We start from the raw sequence: 17245 nt of genomic DNA on the forward strand, positions 1-17245 counted from the left end.
TCTGACCTTTTCAACAGTTTCCATTTTAATCTCCAGTTTGAAAAGGTGAAGTGCAAACATACTTATTCAAACAACTATTCTTAATTCAATTCTATTAGTCACATGCTCTTTTAAATAGTTTTATTGGTTTAATATTTACTATTTTTTTCTCAATGTCTCAAAAACTTGATCAAAATCAACAGATTAACATTTTTCTCTCTTTTGTCCACACATTTTGATGAATAGGGTAAATAACATGGCTTGTATTTCTTCCTATACCAACAAACTTCTGGTGAATGATTAATGTGACTTTTTTACAATTTTATAAGGTTCCTTTTACAGCATTGATGTTGTAATGTAATTAAAACACAATCAGTTAAATAGACTTCACCATTCATTTAGTTGTTCAAGCAATAAAAGAAATGAAAAGCCATCAACATGGACGTGCCAGTCGGGATTAGCAGGCTTGCGCAGAAACTCAATTGAAAAGAACTGGAGTAAAATAAATGTTCATATTTTAAAGACACGGCGGGGAAATTTGGAATTTAATGCAGAGCTTCTTGTACAAGGGAGTGAAGATCATTGATTTTTAAAGAAAACACAACTTAAACGTGCCGAATTTGTAACTGCATATAGTTCACTGGAATCAGCTAATCATGAAATTAATCTAAACATTTCAAATGGTTTTTAGCCTTAGGGTGTATACAAACTTTAAAATTAAAACCAACTCTGGTGTTACTGCTCAGTTAAAAAGAAAGACAATTTTGTCATCATTTACTCATCCTTCACTTGCTCCAAACCTGTTGGACTAATTTTTTTCATCTGTTAAAACCAAAAGAAGATGTCTTAATTAGGCATGGGGCGATAATCCTTTTCAAGGTATACCGTGCTTTGGAAAAGTCAAGGTTTTAAAACTGCCAAAATTTCCTGCTATACCATTCCTAGGGTATGCATAACATTTTTTATTCACGTTTTTTTTGTTTGTTTTTTTAGTACAACAGCATCTCCAGCAGAAAAGATGTCCAAATATGTCATTTTAAATGTAAAGATATCTGTGTTTTTGCAACAAATGAAGACAGCACAAGTCAATGATCTGAATTATTCAGCCTGACATGTTTACTGCTCCAAAATAGTTTAAATGTTTGCCAAAATAAAATATATTGTTCAAAGGGAATTTTTTTCACCCAGACATTTAAAAAGAATATATTTTAGAGCAGTATTCACAATACTGTCAAACCGTGATATTTTTGTCAAAGGTTCATATACCAGCCATATACTGGCCCATGCCTAGTCTTAATTACAGCTAAAACCCTGTAAGTACTCTGACTTCTACAGTATGTGTTTTTCCTAATTTGAAAGAATGGTTGCATGTTTGCAGCTTTCTTTAAAATATCTTCTTTTGTGTTTAACAACCAAAGTAAAATGTAACTCCAAGATTTGGAACCACGTGTTGTGAGTAAAACGTAATTTTTGGGTGAACTATCCCTTTAATGCAGTTCATCTAAACAAGAGTGATTGTTTGCCACGCACTAAAGTTCAAATTGCATCAGACTAAAAAGATAGATCTCGGTTCACTTCCAACAGAGTTCTAGTCAAGTTTGGTTTAAAGACTAAAAACATAAACAAACAACAAATGACATGTCGCAAGATGCAACTATAGAAAAGGACAGAATGCTTAATCATAACTATTTCTTTTGTCAGAGTTACGTTGCCCATTGCAGTTAAGTAAAGGCATCAGAATGTCCTCTTCTAGCAGCAGATGTTTCTTTACGCAAGTCTTGAGTTTTTGTTTGGTTTTGACACCTTTACACATTTTATACACTCTTTACAAGTTCTTATCTTTAAGTTTGGCCTTAAAAATAAGTGAGAGAGCTAAACAGAACTTAACATAGTATTTCCTTTTTTACAGCAAAGGTTCCAAATTTCAACTGAACACATTCTTAGATTAAAAAGATAATTCACCCAAAAAAGAAAAATCTGTCATGATTTACTCATCCTACACTTGTTCCAAACATGTTTACGTTTCTTTCTTCTGTTAAACACAAAGATACATATACTGAAGATGTTGAACAGCCATTGACTTCCATAGTATGTTTGTTCCTACTTATATATATATATATATATATATATATACACACACACACACACACACACACACATGTATATATATATATACACATTTGTATATATATATATATATATATATATATATATATATATATATATATATATATATATATATATATACACACACATGTGTGTGTATATATATATATATACACACACACACACACGTATATATATATATATATATATATATATATATATATATATATATATATATATATATATATATATATATATATACATACACACACACACACACGTATATATATATATATATATATATATATATATATATACACACACACACACGTATATATATGTATATATATATATATATATATATATATATATATATATATATATATATATATATATATATATATATATATATATATATATATATATATATATATATATAAATATATAATCATTTTAATTGAACAACATAATTAAAGCTTAAAGTTTATACATCAATTAATATTTTTTATTTGAATTAAATTGCATTAAAATATTTATTTTAATGATTTGTGTTTGTTGGCATGAATTTAAGATTTGCATTATGAGTTTTATATAATTTCATATAATTTTGGTGTTTCATTTTTAATTTTTCGACTTTAACTGCAGTTTGACAGTTTCACTTTCACTCAGGAACATATTGTTCATTTCCCCGTGACAAACTGAGTTACCAGATGCAAATTACCAGCAAATACTGGTGGAAGAGTGTTGTTTTAATAGAATTTGATACTGCACGCCGAATGAAAAAAAAAAAAAAACTTCACTTCGCAGTTTGTGATGGTCCTTTATGGCAATCAAAAAAAGTAAATAAAAATTACTGTACATTGTAGATTCTTAATCAAAATATTTTTCTTATCATATTTAAATCGGAATACTGGTGTTCATTTAAACATCCTCTGAAAGTGCCACATGATGTCGCAAGCTGTCAAAGACAGTGCTTTAATGTGCCATAATGGCATTAAGTTTCAGAACCTAACCCTATCCAGAATGCCTTGTTATGTGTACAACTGAAGAAGATTGAATGCAAGTAAATGATAGGACATTATCATTTTGGGGGTGAAATTACAAATTATCCCTTTAAAACTAGCATTAACCATCATGTGCCTCTTACCAGCCACCACTTCAGAGAAAGTGGATCTACGTCATCATCTCTGCCGGTGAGGTAAGGTTTCTGTTTCTGATCATAGCGTTGGTCAAACCACTCTGACACACCTCTGTCTGCTATACATGATGTACAGCTACAGGAATGACCTCGTCTTGGCTCAGTGACGGGGTGTAACAGAGTCTGGTTCTTCACTGGTATCCTGACATCATGGTGAGTGGGTAAATCCGTGATGGGCACAACACCGGCCTTCTGAATGGTGTGAGCAGCTATCATTAAAAACAGAATAGCACCTAGTAAAGCGCCTAAGCACAGTTTTCTTCTAGACATCATGGTTAAGGCAGACTAAACCTCAGGGTGGATTTTCAGGAGGAAAAGATTTTAAAGAACCACCACAGTAACCGGAATTCACGTCTGGCTATTTCCTGTCAAATGGATTGTGGGTTTTATGGTCTGTAAGGAGTTGCTTTACAAAAACAAAATGACATGTGAGGTGGGAAATGACATGATCTTCAATCAATTGAGTTCATGACTGGATCTTAAAGGCTATTCAGTCCATTATGACCTCGTTCTGTCTCTCCGTCCTTTCATGATTTTGCAAAGTCAAAGCACAAGTTCTCACAGTGGAACATGCTAAAAGGAGACAGGCATGATATTTCTCGATCTTCAAAACAGGAAAGAAAATGAGCCGGATGACGAAGCAGGTTCACTTCCTTTCTGTTCAGCTGTAGGCGTCTCTGCTCAGATTTTAATCCTCATTTTAATGATTACCCAGTTTTGTTAAAGAACCCTGAAAAAAATTTAGAAAATCAAAAGTTAGATATACTTTTGTCGTGATCTCAATCTTCACTTTTTTTGACATTCATTTTACAAACCTGCTCTAAACGGTTCACTCATAAATCAAATTTTTGGTAACAAAAAAACAACTTAAATACTAGTAATTTTCTCATCCCAATATTGCAGAAGGGCTACTTTAAGAGGTTTTGGATTAGTTTTTTTAGCCACAGTCCACTTTAAATTAAGAGTGATTATTACACAGCTGTCTGGATTATTTCATTATGATTGGTCAGTAGCTACATTCCAAGGCATGTTAATCTGAGATGACAACCACTAAACTAATTCCACCAGCTCATACAGGTACTTTGACTGTCAGTGAATATGTTCATATCTATAATTATATATGCCTGTCTGTCTCACGGCTGTTTTTGTTTTGATGTTGTGACTGAATATGTAGGGTAGTATTTGCTCCATTCGAGACACAGTTTTCTTTTCTGTCAGCATTATATTTAAGAATTCATAAACTATTACGGCTCAGAACAATTTTTGTGACAAATTTTTATGTTTTGTGGCAAGTAGCAGTAAAATAAAGGGGATAAAGAACATCAAGGCAGTAGTTTTTGCAGAATAGAGCAATTCAGTCTTATACAACAGCTATCCAATTTGGACTGTCAGGCTTTATTCTACGATAAGACCAGTCTAGATGTACTTTATCCCTTATTGAAACAGTGTGCATGTGCAATGCAATGACACTACTAAACAAAATTAAATTCTATGGTGCTATTGGCAAACTTTCAGAAAAACATTTTTCAACCAATGCGTGTAATTTTTTCCCTGATGCCCTGTGATGAAATGGGCTGTCCAGTGAGATTAGAGATTTAGCTCACATGACTGGAGCTGCTGCAGTTGCTGAAAAGGATGAGAATGTAGAAGCGGAAGAAGAGAACTCAGGGAAAATGGCTGTCAAGTGTTTGTTATATATGGTGTCTGAGAATAGAGAATTGATAAATGTCACAGCAACTACTTCAACAAGAAGGTCGCTAGTTGGAGTCCCAGCTGGGTCAGTTGGCATTTCTATGTGGAGTTTGCATGTTATCCCTCTGTTTGCATGGGTTATCTTCCAGGTGCTCTGATTTCCCCCACAGTCCCAAGACATGAAGCATAGGTGAATTCCTAATAAAAATGTAAAAGTGTGTAAATGTAAAGAGTATATCTGTGTTTCCCAGTACTGGGTTGTGGCTGGAAGGTCATCTTTGCATAAAACATATGCCGGCCCGGAATAGTTGGCGGTTCATTCCGCTGTGGCGACCCCTGATAAATAAGGGACTAATCTGAAGGACAATGAATGTAGCAAACATAGCAAGTTCAATAATTTACTGTTGTCATAAGTATGATGCTGTAGATGGTTTGCGTTTATGGTGTACAATGGTCTCTCTTTATTTCCAGGTGTTACTTTCTAAAAATAACCCGCAATAGGCAAAATCCATTTAGTATTCAGCTTTATTTTCTACAATTATTAAAGAAATTGTAATGCTGTAAAGCCCTCACTACATACTTCTCTCATACAGGCATTAGCATTTTCACACTTTTCTCTCGTTTAAATACAAAAGTTCAAAGCTCAAAGTTCTTCATAGAAAATTGATAAGTCCAGTATTATAGAATGAAACCAAAGTCCAAAACCATTTTAACTTGATTTATTTATTTTGTAATGGCACCCTACAGCCGCATAACTTCTACCTTCCTTTAGCATGTCCAGAAGTTAAACTTTTCGTGCAATGGTTAGCATCCTCCTCTGCCTTTTGGGTGCTACCGCACCCAAAATCAACATCAATGTTGATGTTTCATCAACATTGTGTGGAGAAAACTTGCAAACATACAGTACAGCACTTCAGAGTCACACTGCTAGCAATCAACAATTTACAGTATGTAAATTTGGCAAGCTGAACACATTCTGACAATGGTCTACTACAGCCAGTAAGGATGTAGAGCACAATGCACTGTAGAAAAAAAGCAAAATTTTTTGCATGAAAAATATCCGCTAAACTGTGAGGCTGCGAAAAGTGAACCGCGTTATAGACTAGCGAGGGATCACTGTAGTTCCAAAAGCTATCTAATGTTAGTTATTTATATTGTGGGTGAGGTTAAAGCCAAAAGGAAAAAAAAACGATAAGACACATATGCAAAAATAAGAATGAGTGTGTAAAAAAAAATTAAATTTAAATTAAATTTAAAATTAAAAAAATTAATTAAAAAAATAACTGTTGGGATAGGCACATCTCTTGTACAGGCATAAATTTGCATCTGATAATATAGATGTGAATATATTTGCACAAGATCTGGAATTCTGCATAATTACACAATAGATTGCTGTACTGAATTCATCTTTACAATATTTAAGCGTGAAATTACTACAACATGGAAGGACTAATGGTAGTTCAAAATGAGTAACTTTCGCTGTTTAATTAAATTTTCATTTTAGTTTTGCAGTCTAATTTTATTTTAATTTGGCTTAAATTTGTTCAGACCTAAAATGAAAGTGCAAATGCTGTCAGTTTGTTTATTCCTCAAACTCACAGAATATGATAACATCCTAAAACAAAACCAGGAAGCGGTAGAAAGGCCACAGATGTTGCCTTCTGAAACAGCAGGAATGAGGCTAAAATTCACACTCCTCACCACTTCAGTGCAGAAGTTTAGCATAAATAAAACTGCACTGACTTTTGGTCCAATCGCACAAATGCAGCAATTATATTGCTTTGATTGAGTGTCAAACTGAGCTACTTCCACAACTCTCAGTCTGAAGCTCTGGTGCTTAAATAGTTTTCCTTGACAAGCATCCACTGAATAGCCACTTTACTATGAGAGAAAATAGCTACCCAGACCCCACAACTGATGTGACCGCAGAGCTGAAATATTATCCTGAGAAGGAAACAGGAAGTCCACGACTCTTGTGGAGGGTTTAGAGAGCTGTGTCTGGTAGAGCAGGGAGATGCTGGTAATGGCGTGGGGGATGTGGGATCAGCTGACATTCAGCTGATTCAGAAGAACCGTCTCTCCCTGCCAGACAGCTGTCTCACCGTAGACCAAACAGAATTACATCTCTGGCCGACACAGTCAAACCTACCTAGTCAGCAAAGTTGTGGTGCAGACGAATCTCCCCCACCATTCATTACTCAAAGTGAACTACGCTCAAAACCAAACGCAAGGAGCTTTTAAGTAACCAGAGCTGGAACAATCTCAATCACTTAAGCTGAGAAACAAGCAGTCTATTCAGAAAACTAATCAGGAGAAATTACAACATCTCCAATACACTAGAAAGACGTATTAGTTTGGACTTTAAACGCATTTAGGCCAGAACGATATTTGGACAGAGGGAGCCAATGGTGTGACGTTTTTCTAAAGATAACTATGATTAGATAGAGGAAATGTCAATGTCCTCATACCCTGCCAAGTTACCATGGCTCAACGCTCCTGCTCAAACTGGCTTTGCATTGGCCAAAGAAGAGATTAAAAACCGATGACGAAAAGCTGCTGTGTTTTTCATTTGTATAGTTATTCAGCTGCATCTAGGGGACTCAAAGCCTGATCTAATGCATTTGCATACCAATATGTTAAAGCTCAGAGCCAACGGTGCTCTCATATTACTGAAACAAGAGGTTCCCAGATTCCTGCCAAACTAGTCTTGATTTGATTGCTCACTGAAATGTGCCCTTTACTCAGCAAAAGGGACCCCTTTTCACAGGACTCCTGCCCACACTTTGTATGAGAGCCTTGAGGAACCTTCTGGGTTTGGAAGGCAAGCACACAGCGAGCAAAATGTTAGTTGCTTTAATATATAACTTAAATAATATATTAAATATAAAGCTATTAAATAGGGCAGGGCGATAAAATAAAATCGGTATCAACATTTATTGACCGAACACCATTGTCAATATAAACGTTTGCTTTGATTGTTCAGTATTTATGCTTTACCGTTGCACACAGTTTGTAACGTTTTATTCAAGTTTGAGAGTCTCTTTAACACTTATGTTTATTTTATTATAGAAATGAGATATTTGTTTAAAAATTATAGTTTTTGACTATTAAAGGTATTTGCCTTAGTAATGTTGGTTTAAATAAAGTGGTTAAATACAAAATCCTAATATTCCTAATTTTATTATTAAAAAAATTAAATAATTATCAATATCAAATTATATAAAACATGAAATTATATATGAAACACCCAATTTTCATATTGCAGTATTGTCTGTTTCTTACTTAGCAATCCTTCAGAGTTTTGAAAACATTAAAACATTTAAAATAATATAAACGCATTTATTCCATCTTAATATTGAATTAAATAGTATCAAGCAAAAAAGATTCAGTATTTTTATTTTGCAGCTTAAAGTAAAGTAATGTCACTTAACCAAGTTGCTTGGTTAGATTTTCATTACCAGTGCAATGTTGATCCTTCACCACAAGGCATTTTATTTTACAAATATTGTCCTAACAAAATATATATCAATGAACAGCCTATTTATTGAATTTGGGCCTGCGGTATTTGGGTATTGGGTCTGTTTCAGTAAGGAGGTTCAACCAACTCGGAGTTTAAACTTAAACTTAGATTAAAACTCAGAATTTTTGATTTCAAAATAGCTGATCTGAATTGGGTCAATCAACTTTGAGTAGACCAACTCAGAGTTAAGCGTGCACACCGTGCCTACAAAAAAGCATTATCAATGGAGTGCTAATATTACTAGTGACCATGGCAACATCTGGGAAAAAAAAAAAAAGCAAAATATGAACAAATAACGTATTTTAAAAAGCAACACCAATGCATCAGTGAAACAGAGACAGTTAGCGAGGGAAAACATAGCTGCTCAAAATAATGTGTAATTTTACATCTAAGACAATTAAATATTTAAGCATAATAAAAAAGTAATGTATGTGTGATGTTTATAAATTTTTTTATTTTTTCCCACTTTCATCCATCATCAGTTTTGAAAGATTTAAAAGTGCACTTGTGTGTTAGCCTCTATTATTGATCAAGTGGTAGAGGTTAATATGACATTTTGAATGTAAGCAGAACTAAAAAATTGTTTTAAAACGAATAATAATCCCATATTACAGAACATGCGAAGGACAGTGAATTTAACCTAATTATTTATTAAAAAAAGGAAAAACCATTCACATACATGACTTTGTTCTTTGTGTGACTGAAATGTAGACAATAGCTGTTTCCATCCAAAATTATTAATTAAATTTGTGCAAAACTGGAATATCACACTGCAAATAAAGCAGTGCTTCCATCGAACGAGCAGTTTATGCGCATCTTTTCTTATCGAATATAACATTTATCCTACTCAGTTATGCGCATGTTTTTTTATGCGTATTTTCAAAAGATGTGCATCATGACGTTTACATCAATCGTTGAAAAAAAGGCAAGAAATACCACTTCGTCTTAAAAAAAAAAGAGAGACGACGACAAACAAAAACTAAGAGTTTAGAGAATAAAAGCTGCTCCTGACCAGGTTAGGTTCACAGAAAAAGGTACTTCTCTGTCAGAAACAGGCTCGACTTACCCTGCTTTCTCCAGTTTGACAAACCTGCCATATTGAAACGGAAAACCCAGAGTTTCTCTCATTTCAGGGTTCAAATACTCTGAGTTTTTACTTAACCTCCTTTCTGAAACAGGGCCCAGCTGATGTATGGATCTCAGTAAAAAAAAAAAAAAAAACTAAATAAAACTTGTGAATGGCTTTGTGATCCCATCCCAGTCACTATTTTGATATTAAATAAACAATTATATTTAGTGAAATCTTTAATATAATATAATATAATATAATATAATATAATATAATATAATATAATATAATATAATATAATATAATATAATATAATAATGTTCAGGTAGGCACAGTGGCTCACTGAAGGTCGCTAGTTTGAGTCCTAGCTGGGTCAGCTGGCATTTCTATGTTGAGTTTGCATGTTCTCCCCATGTTCGTGTGGGTTTCCTCCAGGTGCTCCGGTTTCCCCTACACAGTCCAAAGACATGCGCTATTCACCTTATTCTTTGCAGCCTTTTGAATCTTTTTGGCTTGAATCTTCCACTCTCATTTACTTACATTGATTTTAAAGGGTCAAGAAACACCAAAACACATTTTTTGAGCCGTTGACAGTCGTATATGTGTCCCACACGGCTAAAAACACTATTAGGGCACATATATCTCACTAAAAAGTGAAAATTGTTTGTTTTTGCATTATTTCGAGCAAATTTGTACTTCTGGTTTGAAACGAATTTTTGAAGCTGCATCACGGCCATGAGATCTTAGCGTGTATTCCAGCGTGTAGACTGGACGTCTGTACCTGGGTGTCCCATATTACGTCTCTGAGTGTGCTGCATTCATTCATGAGTAAGGCTTGGTTCAAACCAATCAGCGCGTTCCATTATATATGCGCTGCAACTTCATTATTAAGCATGCTAGCTTTCTTAGACTGTACCTGAAACAGTGTTCAGACGGCAGAGAGACAACACACGTCGTGTTGCCAAAAGTTGTGGGAAAAGAATAAGAATTGTTTGGAGATACGGGTCACCAAAGTTGCATTTCATAATGTGAAGGTTTCGTTTTATTTTTTCTCTATAAGAGCGCTGTTGGACTCACGTGTGGACCCGTGTACGCAATGTGCGGCAGAAATGCGTTTGTTTGGAACATTTTTTACTCGAGAGCATTTCTCATCAATGGTGAGATCCGGATTTGCTGTTCGTCTCCTTTAAAAAAAGACGCGCCTCCAGTATGTGATGATTGTCCTGTCTACAGATTTGGTAAGTGTGTGCAATCAGTGCCCTTTCTTTGTTTTCATTCAGATGGCAAAGTTATAGTTCGTATGGTCAGCAGTACTCTTTCAGTGTTTAAAGACAGACCTTAGTCAAAATGATTTCCAGTCTGTTAATATCACTACAATAATGAAAGATCCGCTGTAAATGCTGCACTCTGAGTGTAAACACATGAACACTGTAAGCAAACTTTTGCCGACCGTCGTGTTGAATTTTCGCCGCATTTTGTGACAGGATAGTCTACAAACACACGGCTTTCTGACCAACTGAGTGCATCTGAGTTACAGAGAAATGCAGAGGCTTTTTTTCTCTCATACGACGTGTGGTATCAAACATTTCACCGTCATTAAACACACTGTCTTTCTCCCCTGCGTGTGTGTGTTTGTTTTTCCTCTGTCCTCAGCGCGTGCCCAAATGTCAACTCCAATTTTCATTCAAACCCTGCCCTTTTTCCCTCCCCTGACACTCCCACCCAAACAGAGCTAGACACACCCACTTTCCTGACTTTTTCCAAACTAGAGGTTTAAAAACATCCTGCTGAAACGGGGGGTTTTATGACCCTTTAAGATGTTAAAAACAGCTTAAGGCTAATTTATACTTCTGCGTCAAACGCCGACGTATGCTACGGCGCTGACGCATTGCCCTTCGCCGTCGCTGACATGCACCTCTCAAAAAATGTAACGACACGTCACAACGACGCGTAGCGCAAGCTCTGTGATTGGTCCGCTTGGTAGTGCTGACGAGTCTGGGCGGGACCGAGAGCCGTGTGAATGGTGCGAGCCCGATGGAGCGATTGTTTACAAGTGTGGAGTCCCGTAAAGGAGCTCCGGATAGTTAGTTTTGTTTGGCGTTTACCTCATAGTTAAAGTTGTTGCACGTCCGCCGGTTTCTGCCTCAAAATGAGCGAGTTTGAGCCACTTGTACATCCCGGAAGTGTTCAGGAAAAGCAAAACAGCACCGAAGAAACTCAACACAGAGGAACATAAACACCTCACTGCCAACTAGCATTTCGGAAGTGTTAATGCAGACCCACAGAGACAGCGCGCAGATGTATAAATGCACAGCTACGCGCGTTGCATGCGCCGTGGGTTACACCGGTCACTTGACGCAGAAGTATAAACCAGGCTTTATTGTTATGCTTGAGGTTGCAAACTGTTATTTTCTTATTATAGTATTCTGCTTTGTCTTTATAGTCATGGAAACACTTGTTTGTAGAGCAAGTAGTTTGACTGTTTTCTATGGTTTATTATTCCTAGTAATTTCTCCCATAGGCAACTGAATCGGAAGTTCTAAAACAATTGCAAAAACGAGCATACTTCTGCATTGATAAATAAGTTCAATAGGTGAATTGAATAAATTAAAGTAGCTGTAGTGTACAACTGTGTGTGTTGTGTTGTGTGTGTGTGTGTGTGTGTGTGTGTGTGTGTGTGAGAATGTAAGTGTATGAGTGTTTTCCAATACTGGGTTGCAGCTAAAGGGCCATCCGCTGTGTAAAAACATAGAATAGTATAGTCGGAATAGTTGGTGGTTCATTCTGCTATGGTGACCCCTGATATACATAAGACTAAACCATAGAAAAATGAATAAATAAATGAATAACATAAAATTCTGAAATATCTTCTCCCTGTGTGCTGAATATGTTGGTTAAGTAAAAAAAAAAAATCAAAGATAAATAAAACCGCTGAACTTGGCATCCAAGATGTTAACTGCTGATTTGAATCTAGCCAACTAATTTTTGCATCACCTTGCATTTTACAGAAACATACCTGACTGCCAGTTTGAACAATGTGTGTCACTGGGGTTTACTAAACGTATGTTGGTGACAGCAGAATTACACAAGACTAAAATATGCCCTGGAAGCAATGTCCACAGTCTGTCATTTAAATTAAACAAACAAGTTTATTGTACAGAATATAAAGAGTGTCTGAGACTTTCCACTGAAATTTAACGCCAATGAACAAATTAATGGAAAAATGAACAATTACGACGCAGCGATCTAAACTGCTGAGGTGCTGAGAAACCCTGCTCTAAAAGATTTGCCTTGGAAACCAGCCAAAGCTTTTTAACTTGCAGAGGCGTGAGAGGCTTGTTTTGCCCAAGGCATGTTAAAGAGTCAGGCCATGTTAACACTACAGTGAGAGTTTCAAGTGAGGTGTGGAGTGGACGGCTGAGGGTAGGGGGCTTTTAGAGTTTTGCATTTCCTGTGAAGATGCGTGTGGTGTTGCTCCCTTCTCAAAAAAAAAAAAAAAAAAACACAAGACCACCATCCCCCACGATATCACTCTGCACATAGCACACTTATCCGACTCTCTGATAGCCAGAATAACTTTGAGAATGCAAAACAAGGGGCCTCTCATTTCCTTTTGGTATGCATTTGTGAACTCTTCTAAAAACAAAAATAGACACACGTACAACATGTCAATTTTAGTGGGAGGAGCACTATACAGTTAACTGTTACCCTACTGTATACAGTACAATAAAATGCCATTTTGCTGTAAAATATTGTGAAAAGGTTTTCAAAAGTAAAACATGAATTATATAATTATGTTTCTAGTGTGTATCTCAAATTCAATTTACAAAACTTATTTTGTATACAGGGAAAGCAGTTTTTTGTTATACCTTATATAACAGTGTACCAATGTAGTTGCGCTGGTCTATGGTGTCATTTTCATAGATTAGTACCATAATAATTTATATTTAGTGGTTGTCTTCTGTAAATCACGGTAAACACATTTTTTTTTTTTGCTAACAAAGAAATTAATAAGAAATAATTATAATATTTATTATTATTATAAATATACAAAAAATATGAACAGAACATATGTTTAAATATGAACAGAAAATATGTTTAAAAATAATAACAATGCTCAAAATTCTTACTTTCAAATAAATGTAAAACTCCACATGTTAAAGTTTTTAAAAATTAAACCATAAACTTTTCATTTTAAACAAAACATTTTTTGTACATTGCACAGTAAAATATTGTTTCTGTTGTTTTGAAAGAATAAGATTAACATTTTTAAGTTATAAATTAAAGTCTGTTTCCCAGTGATGGTCACTGCTAGAAGGGCCTCTCTGCTTAAAACATATTCTGGATAAGTCTGAGGTTCATTACGCTGTGGTGACCCGACCCCTGATTAATAAAGTGACTACGCTGAAAAGAAAATGAATGAATAAATGAGATTACAGTATGATTAAATGTAAATAGAATATAGACATGTGCACTTCTATTACTTTAAAATGTTATCTATGTTGTTGTTCTGTTATGTTGCACTACATAATTTAATGTCAAACAGTAAGAACTACGGCGGCAGAGAAAGCTTAACATGCTGCAATTTCAGAAAACGCATGCAATTACAAAAAACACCAGCAAATTAAAAAAAGACCTTCATGTGAATGACAGCACATGTGCTGCAAATCCTCACAATGTAAGCAGATTAAAAGAATGCGCTGCATTTTCACACAACACAAACATTGATAAAACACGCTGCATTTCTAACAACACAAAAACAACAAACACAACGGAAATGTTTCAAGGTGACCCAAAGACATGACAGACATCACTGTGCCCTGCCTATTGGTCAGTGAAGTTGTAGGTGATCTTTGAATTTTTTTTTTGTTTGTTTATTTTGATATGCCGATCATTGTGTCTTTAGCATTTATTAGTCTAAATAAACATGACATAAATTGCCAGGTCCGTCACGTTATAGGGCAGGGGTGTCAAACTCAATTCCTGGAGGACCGAAGCCCTGCACAGTTTAGTTCCAATCCTGCTCCAACACACTTACCTGTAGGTTTCAAACAAGCCTGAAGGACTCAATTACTTTGATCAGGTGTGTTTAATTAGGGTTGGAACTAAACTCTGCAGAGCTGCGGCCCTTTTGGAACTGAGTATAACACCTGTTCTTTAGGGTTTCCACTCCATTGTGTCGTGTAAAAATGCAGCTCGTTTTTTTTTAAATGTGTTTGCGTTGTGAGAATTTGCAGCAAGTATGCTGTAAAACTGATGAAGATCTTTGCTCAATTTGTTGGCATTATTTGTAATTGCACATATTTTTTCTTAAATTTCAGTATGTTAAGTTCTCTCAGCCATTGATACGAACTCTAGTAAATACAGTTGACCAAAAATATGTCATAATTTACTCATCTTCCACTTGCTCCAAACCAGTTTGAGTTTCTTTCTTCTGTTGAAAACAAAGGAAGATCAACTGCAGAATGTTGGAAAAAGCAGTTATTTACTTCCATAGTATGTTTGATTCCTAATATGGATGTTAATGGATGCTTTTTTTATAACATTCTTCAGAAAATCTTGTTTTGTGTTCAACAGAAGAAACAACAGATTAGAATCATTTAAAGCGCGAGTAGTCTAAATGGTGGAGAAATGTTCATTTTGGGTGAACTTTCTCTTAAATCACGATCACAACTTTAAAAAAAAAAGACAAATTTTAGCTTTAACTGTAACTATACCCATTATACAGTGTTGTGGCACTGCTACGCCGGTCTACATTTTAACTTTTATAGATAAGTACAACCATGTTAAACAGAAACAAATTACTTGCAAATTACCAATTCGTAAATTGCACATTAAGCCATGAATTAAAAGGTTTCCCAGTGATGGGTTGCAGCTGGAAGGGCATCCGCTGTGTAAAACATATGCTGGATAAGTTGGCGGTTCATTTCGCTGTGGCGATCCGATTAATAAAGAGACTAAGCCGAAAAGGAAGTTAGTGAAATTAAAGTGTTTAAATTTATATACAATATGGACATGTGCACTTTTATTACTTTAAAATGTTATCTATTTTGTTGTTCTGTTATGTAACGTTGCACTACATAATTTAATGCCAAACAGAAAGAACTTTAATATACAGTTGACCAAAATATGTCATAATTTACTCATCCTCCACTTGCTCCAAACCAGTGTGAGTTTTTTTCTTCTTTTGAAAACAAAGGAAGATCAACTGCAGAATGTTGGAAAAAGCAGTTATTTACTTCCATAGTATGTTTGCTTCCTAATATGGATGTTAATGGATGCTTTGTTATAGCATTTTTCACAATATCTTGTTTTGTGTTCAACAGAAGAAATAACAGTTTAGAATCATAGAAAGCGCGAGTAGCCTAAATGGTGCAAAAATTTTCGTTTTGGCTGAACTTTCTCTTAATCAAAACTCTGAGTTTGTAATTACAGCTTTCCACATCAAACATGCTTGGGGAGCCAATGTAACAAGGTTGATTTGTTTTTTTACTGCCACAACCAAGTTCACAACCCTTACTACCATACAGACTCTATTAAACTGAATCATTCAATCTGACATTTTGACCAGCTGCATATTCTATACAGGATGAATGAGAAAAATGTTTTGTGGTAAGAAAATTACCTCTGACAAACTAAAAAATTAATAAACCTCCATTCACACCCATCAACGAATATGTTGAACTACATAATATTTCTTAAGAAATATGGAAATAAAATGATAAATTACTAAGACTACACCTCTAATTAACCACTTCTACATTTCTTCGTTAGAGGGATGCGAGTCAAAACCCAACAACCTAGACTAAATTGTTGAGCTTGAACGCCAATTACGTGTTAAAAAAGCTACTCATGTAGGCATCTCATTGAGTTTTGGTACACTCGCGGTTAACGTCCACGCGACAAAAAAAGTTACTAATATGTTTTCTTCCCTTTTAAGCCACTGCACAAACTACAATTGATGTTTAGTGAACACTTTCGAATATCTAAGTAAAAGTTTTGCAAACATGGCAAAGTTACAAAAGACTTAAACAAACCGTTTCCCTTCAGAAGTTCAGCTCAAGTTGGTGTAAACTTGGTCGTCGTGTTCGACTCGAAATTAGTCTTGTAACACCAACAGTCGTTTAACAGTAAAGCATATTGGTGTTGCGTTAGCTAAATGTGTTATTTAAGAAACAAGTAGAGCGAAAGAAGAGCATAACTTTGAGATGGCAGCTTAACTCCGTTAACTCGCTTGAGACTCGCTCGCTCTCATCAGATTCTCCGGAGTAACATGTGTAGGCTATATTCAAAGCGGGGTTGATAAAGTTGAAACCGGTTTAGATCACATGCAGACCTTTACAAAGCGGGATAAGTTTAGACTACTTACCGCCCTGCTCTCCGCTACCGACTGTGGGCGAGTAAACGCAGAACCCACTATTGCATGTACTGAGGAGAAATGATGTCAAGCTTTACGTCCTGCGTCTGCTGTGTGTGTGTGTGTGTGTGTGTGTGTGTGAGAGAGAGAGAGAGAGAGAGAGAGAGAGAGAGAGAGAGACTTCATTAAAAGCACGTAAATGGTAAAAAAAAATAGCATATTAATTTGTTTATTGGTTTTTCGACAGAAAACTGTGTATTGGTTACAACAACCGTCGTTTTTTAATCTTAGTATTTTTTAGATCATGAACAGAACTTTAAAGAA

The 17245-nt window shown here is 35.3% G+C and overlaps 1 protein-coding gene across 4 annotated transcripts in view; it reads right to left on the reverse strand.

Annotated features, from left to right (window-relative positions):
• The window catches only part of st3gal8 (ST3 beta-galactoside alpha-2,3-sialyltransferase 8), a 26358-nt gene extending 9367 nt beyond the window's left edge, over positions 1–16991 (reverse strand). For 2 of the 4 annotated variants that reach the window (XM_073915795.1, XM_073915794.1), the window contains exons 1-2: positions 16934–16991; positions 3233–4013 (exon numbers count right to left, since the gene is read on the reverse strand). In XM_073915795.1, coding sequence (XP_073771896.1) covers positions 3233–3556 — 324 coding nt within the window. In that variant the 5' untranslated portion in view covers positions 3557–4013; positions 16934–16991. 4 annotated transcript variants of the gene reach the window in all.
• Between the last annotated feature and the right edge of the window lie 254 nt (positions 16992–17245).

The sequence above is a fragment of the Danio rerio genome, chromosome 11, assembly GCF_049306965.1.
Source record: "Danio rerio strain Tuebingen ecotype United States chromosome 11, GRCz12tu, whole genome shotgun sequence".
Taxonomy (NCBI): domain Eukaryota; kingdom Metazoa; phylum Chordata; class Actinopteri; order Cypriniformes; family Danionidae; genus Danio; species Danio rerio.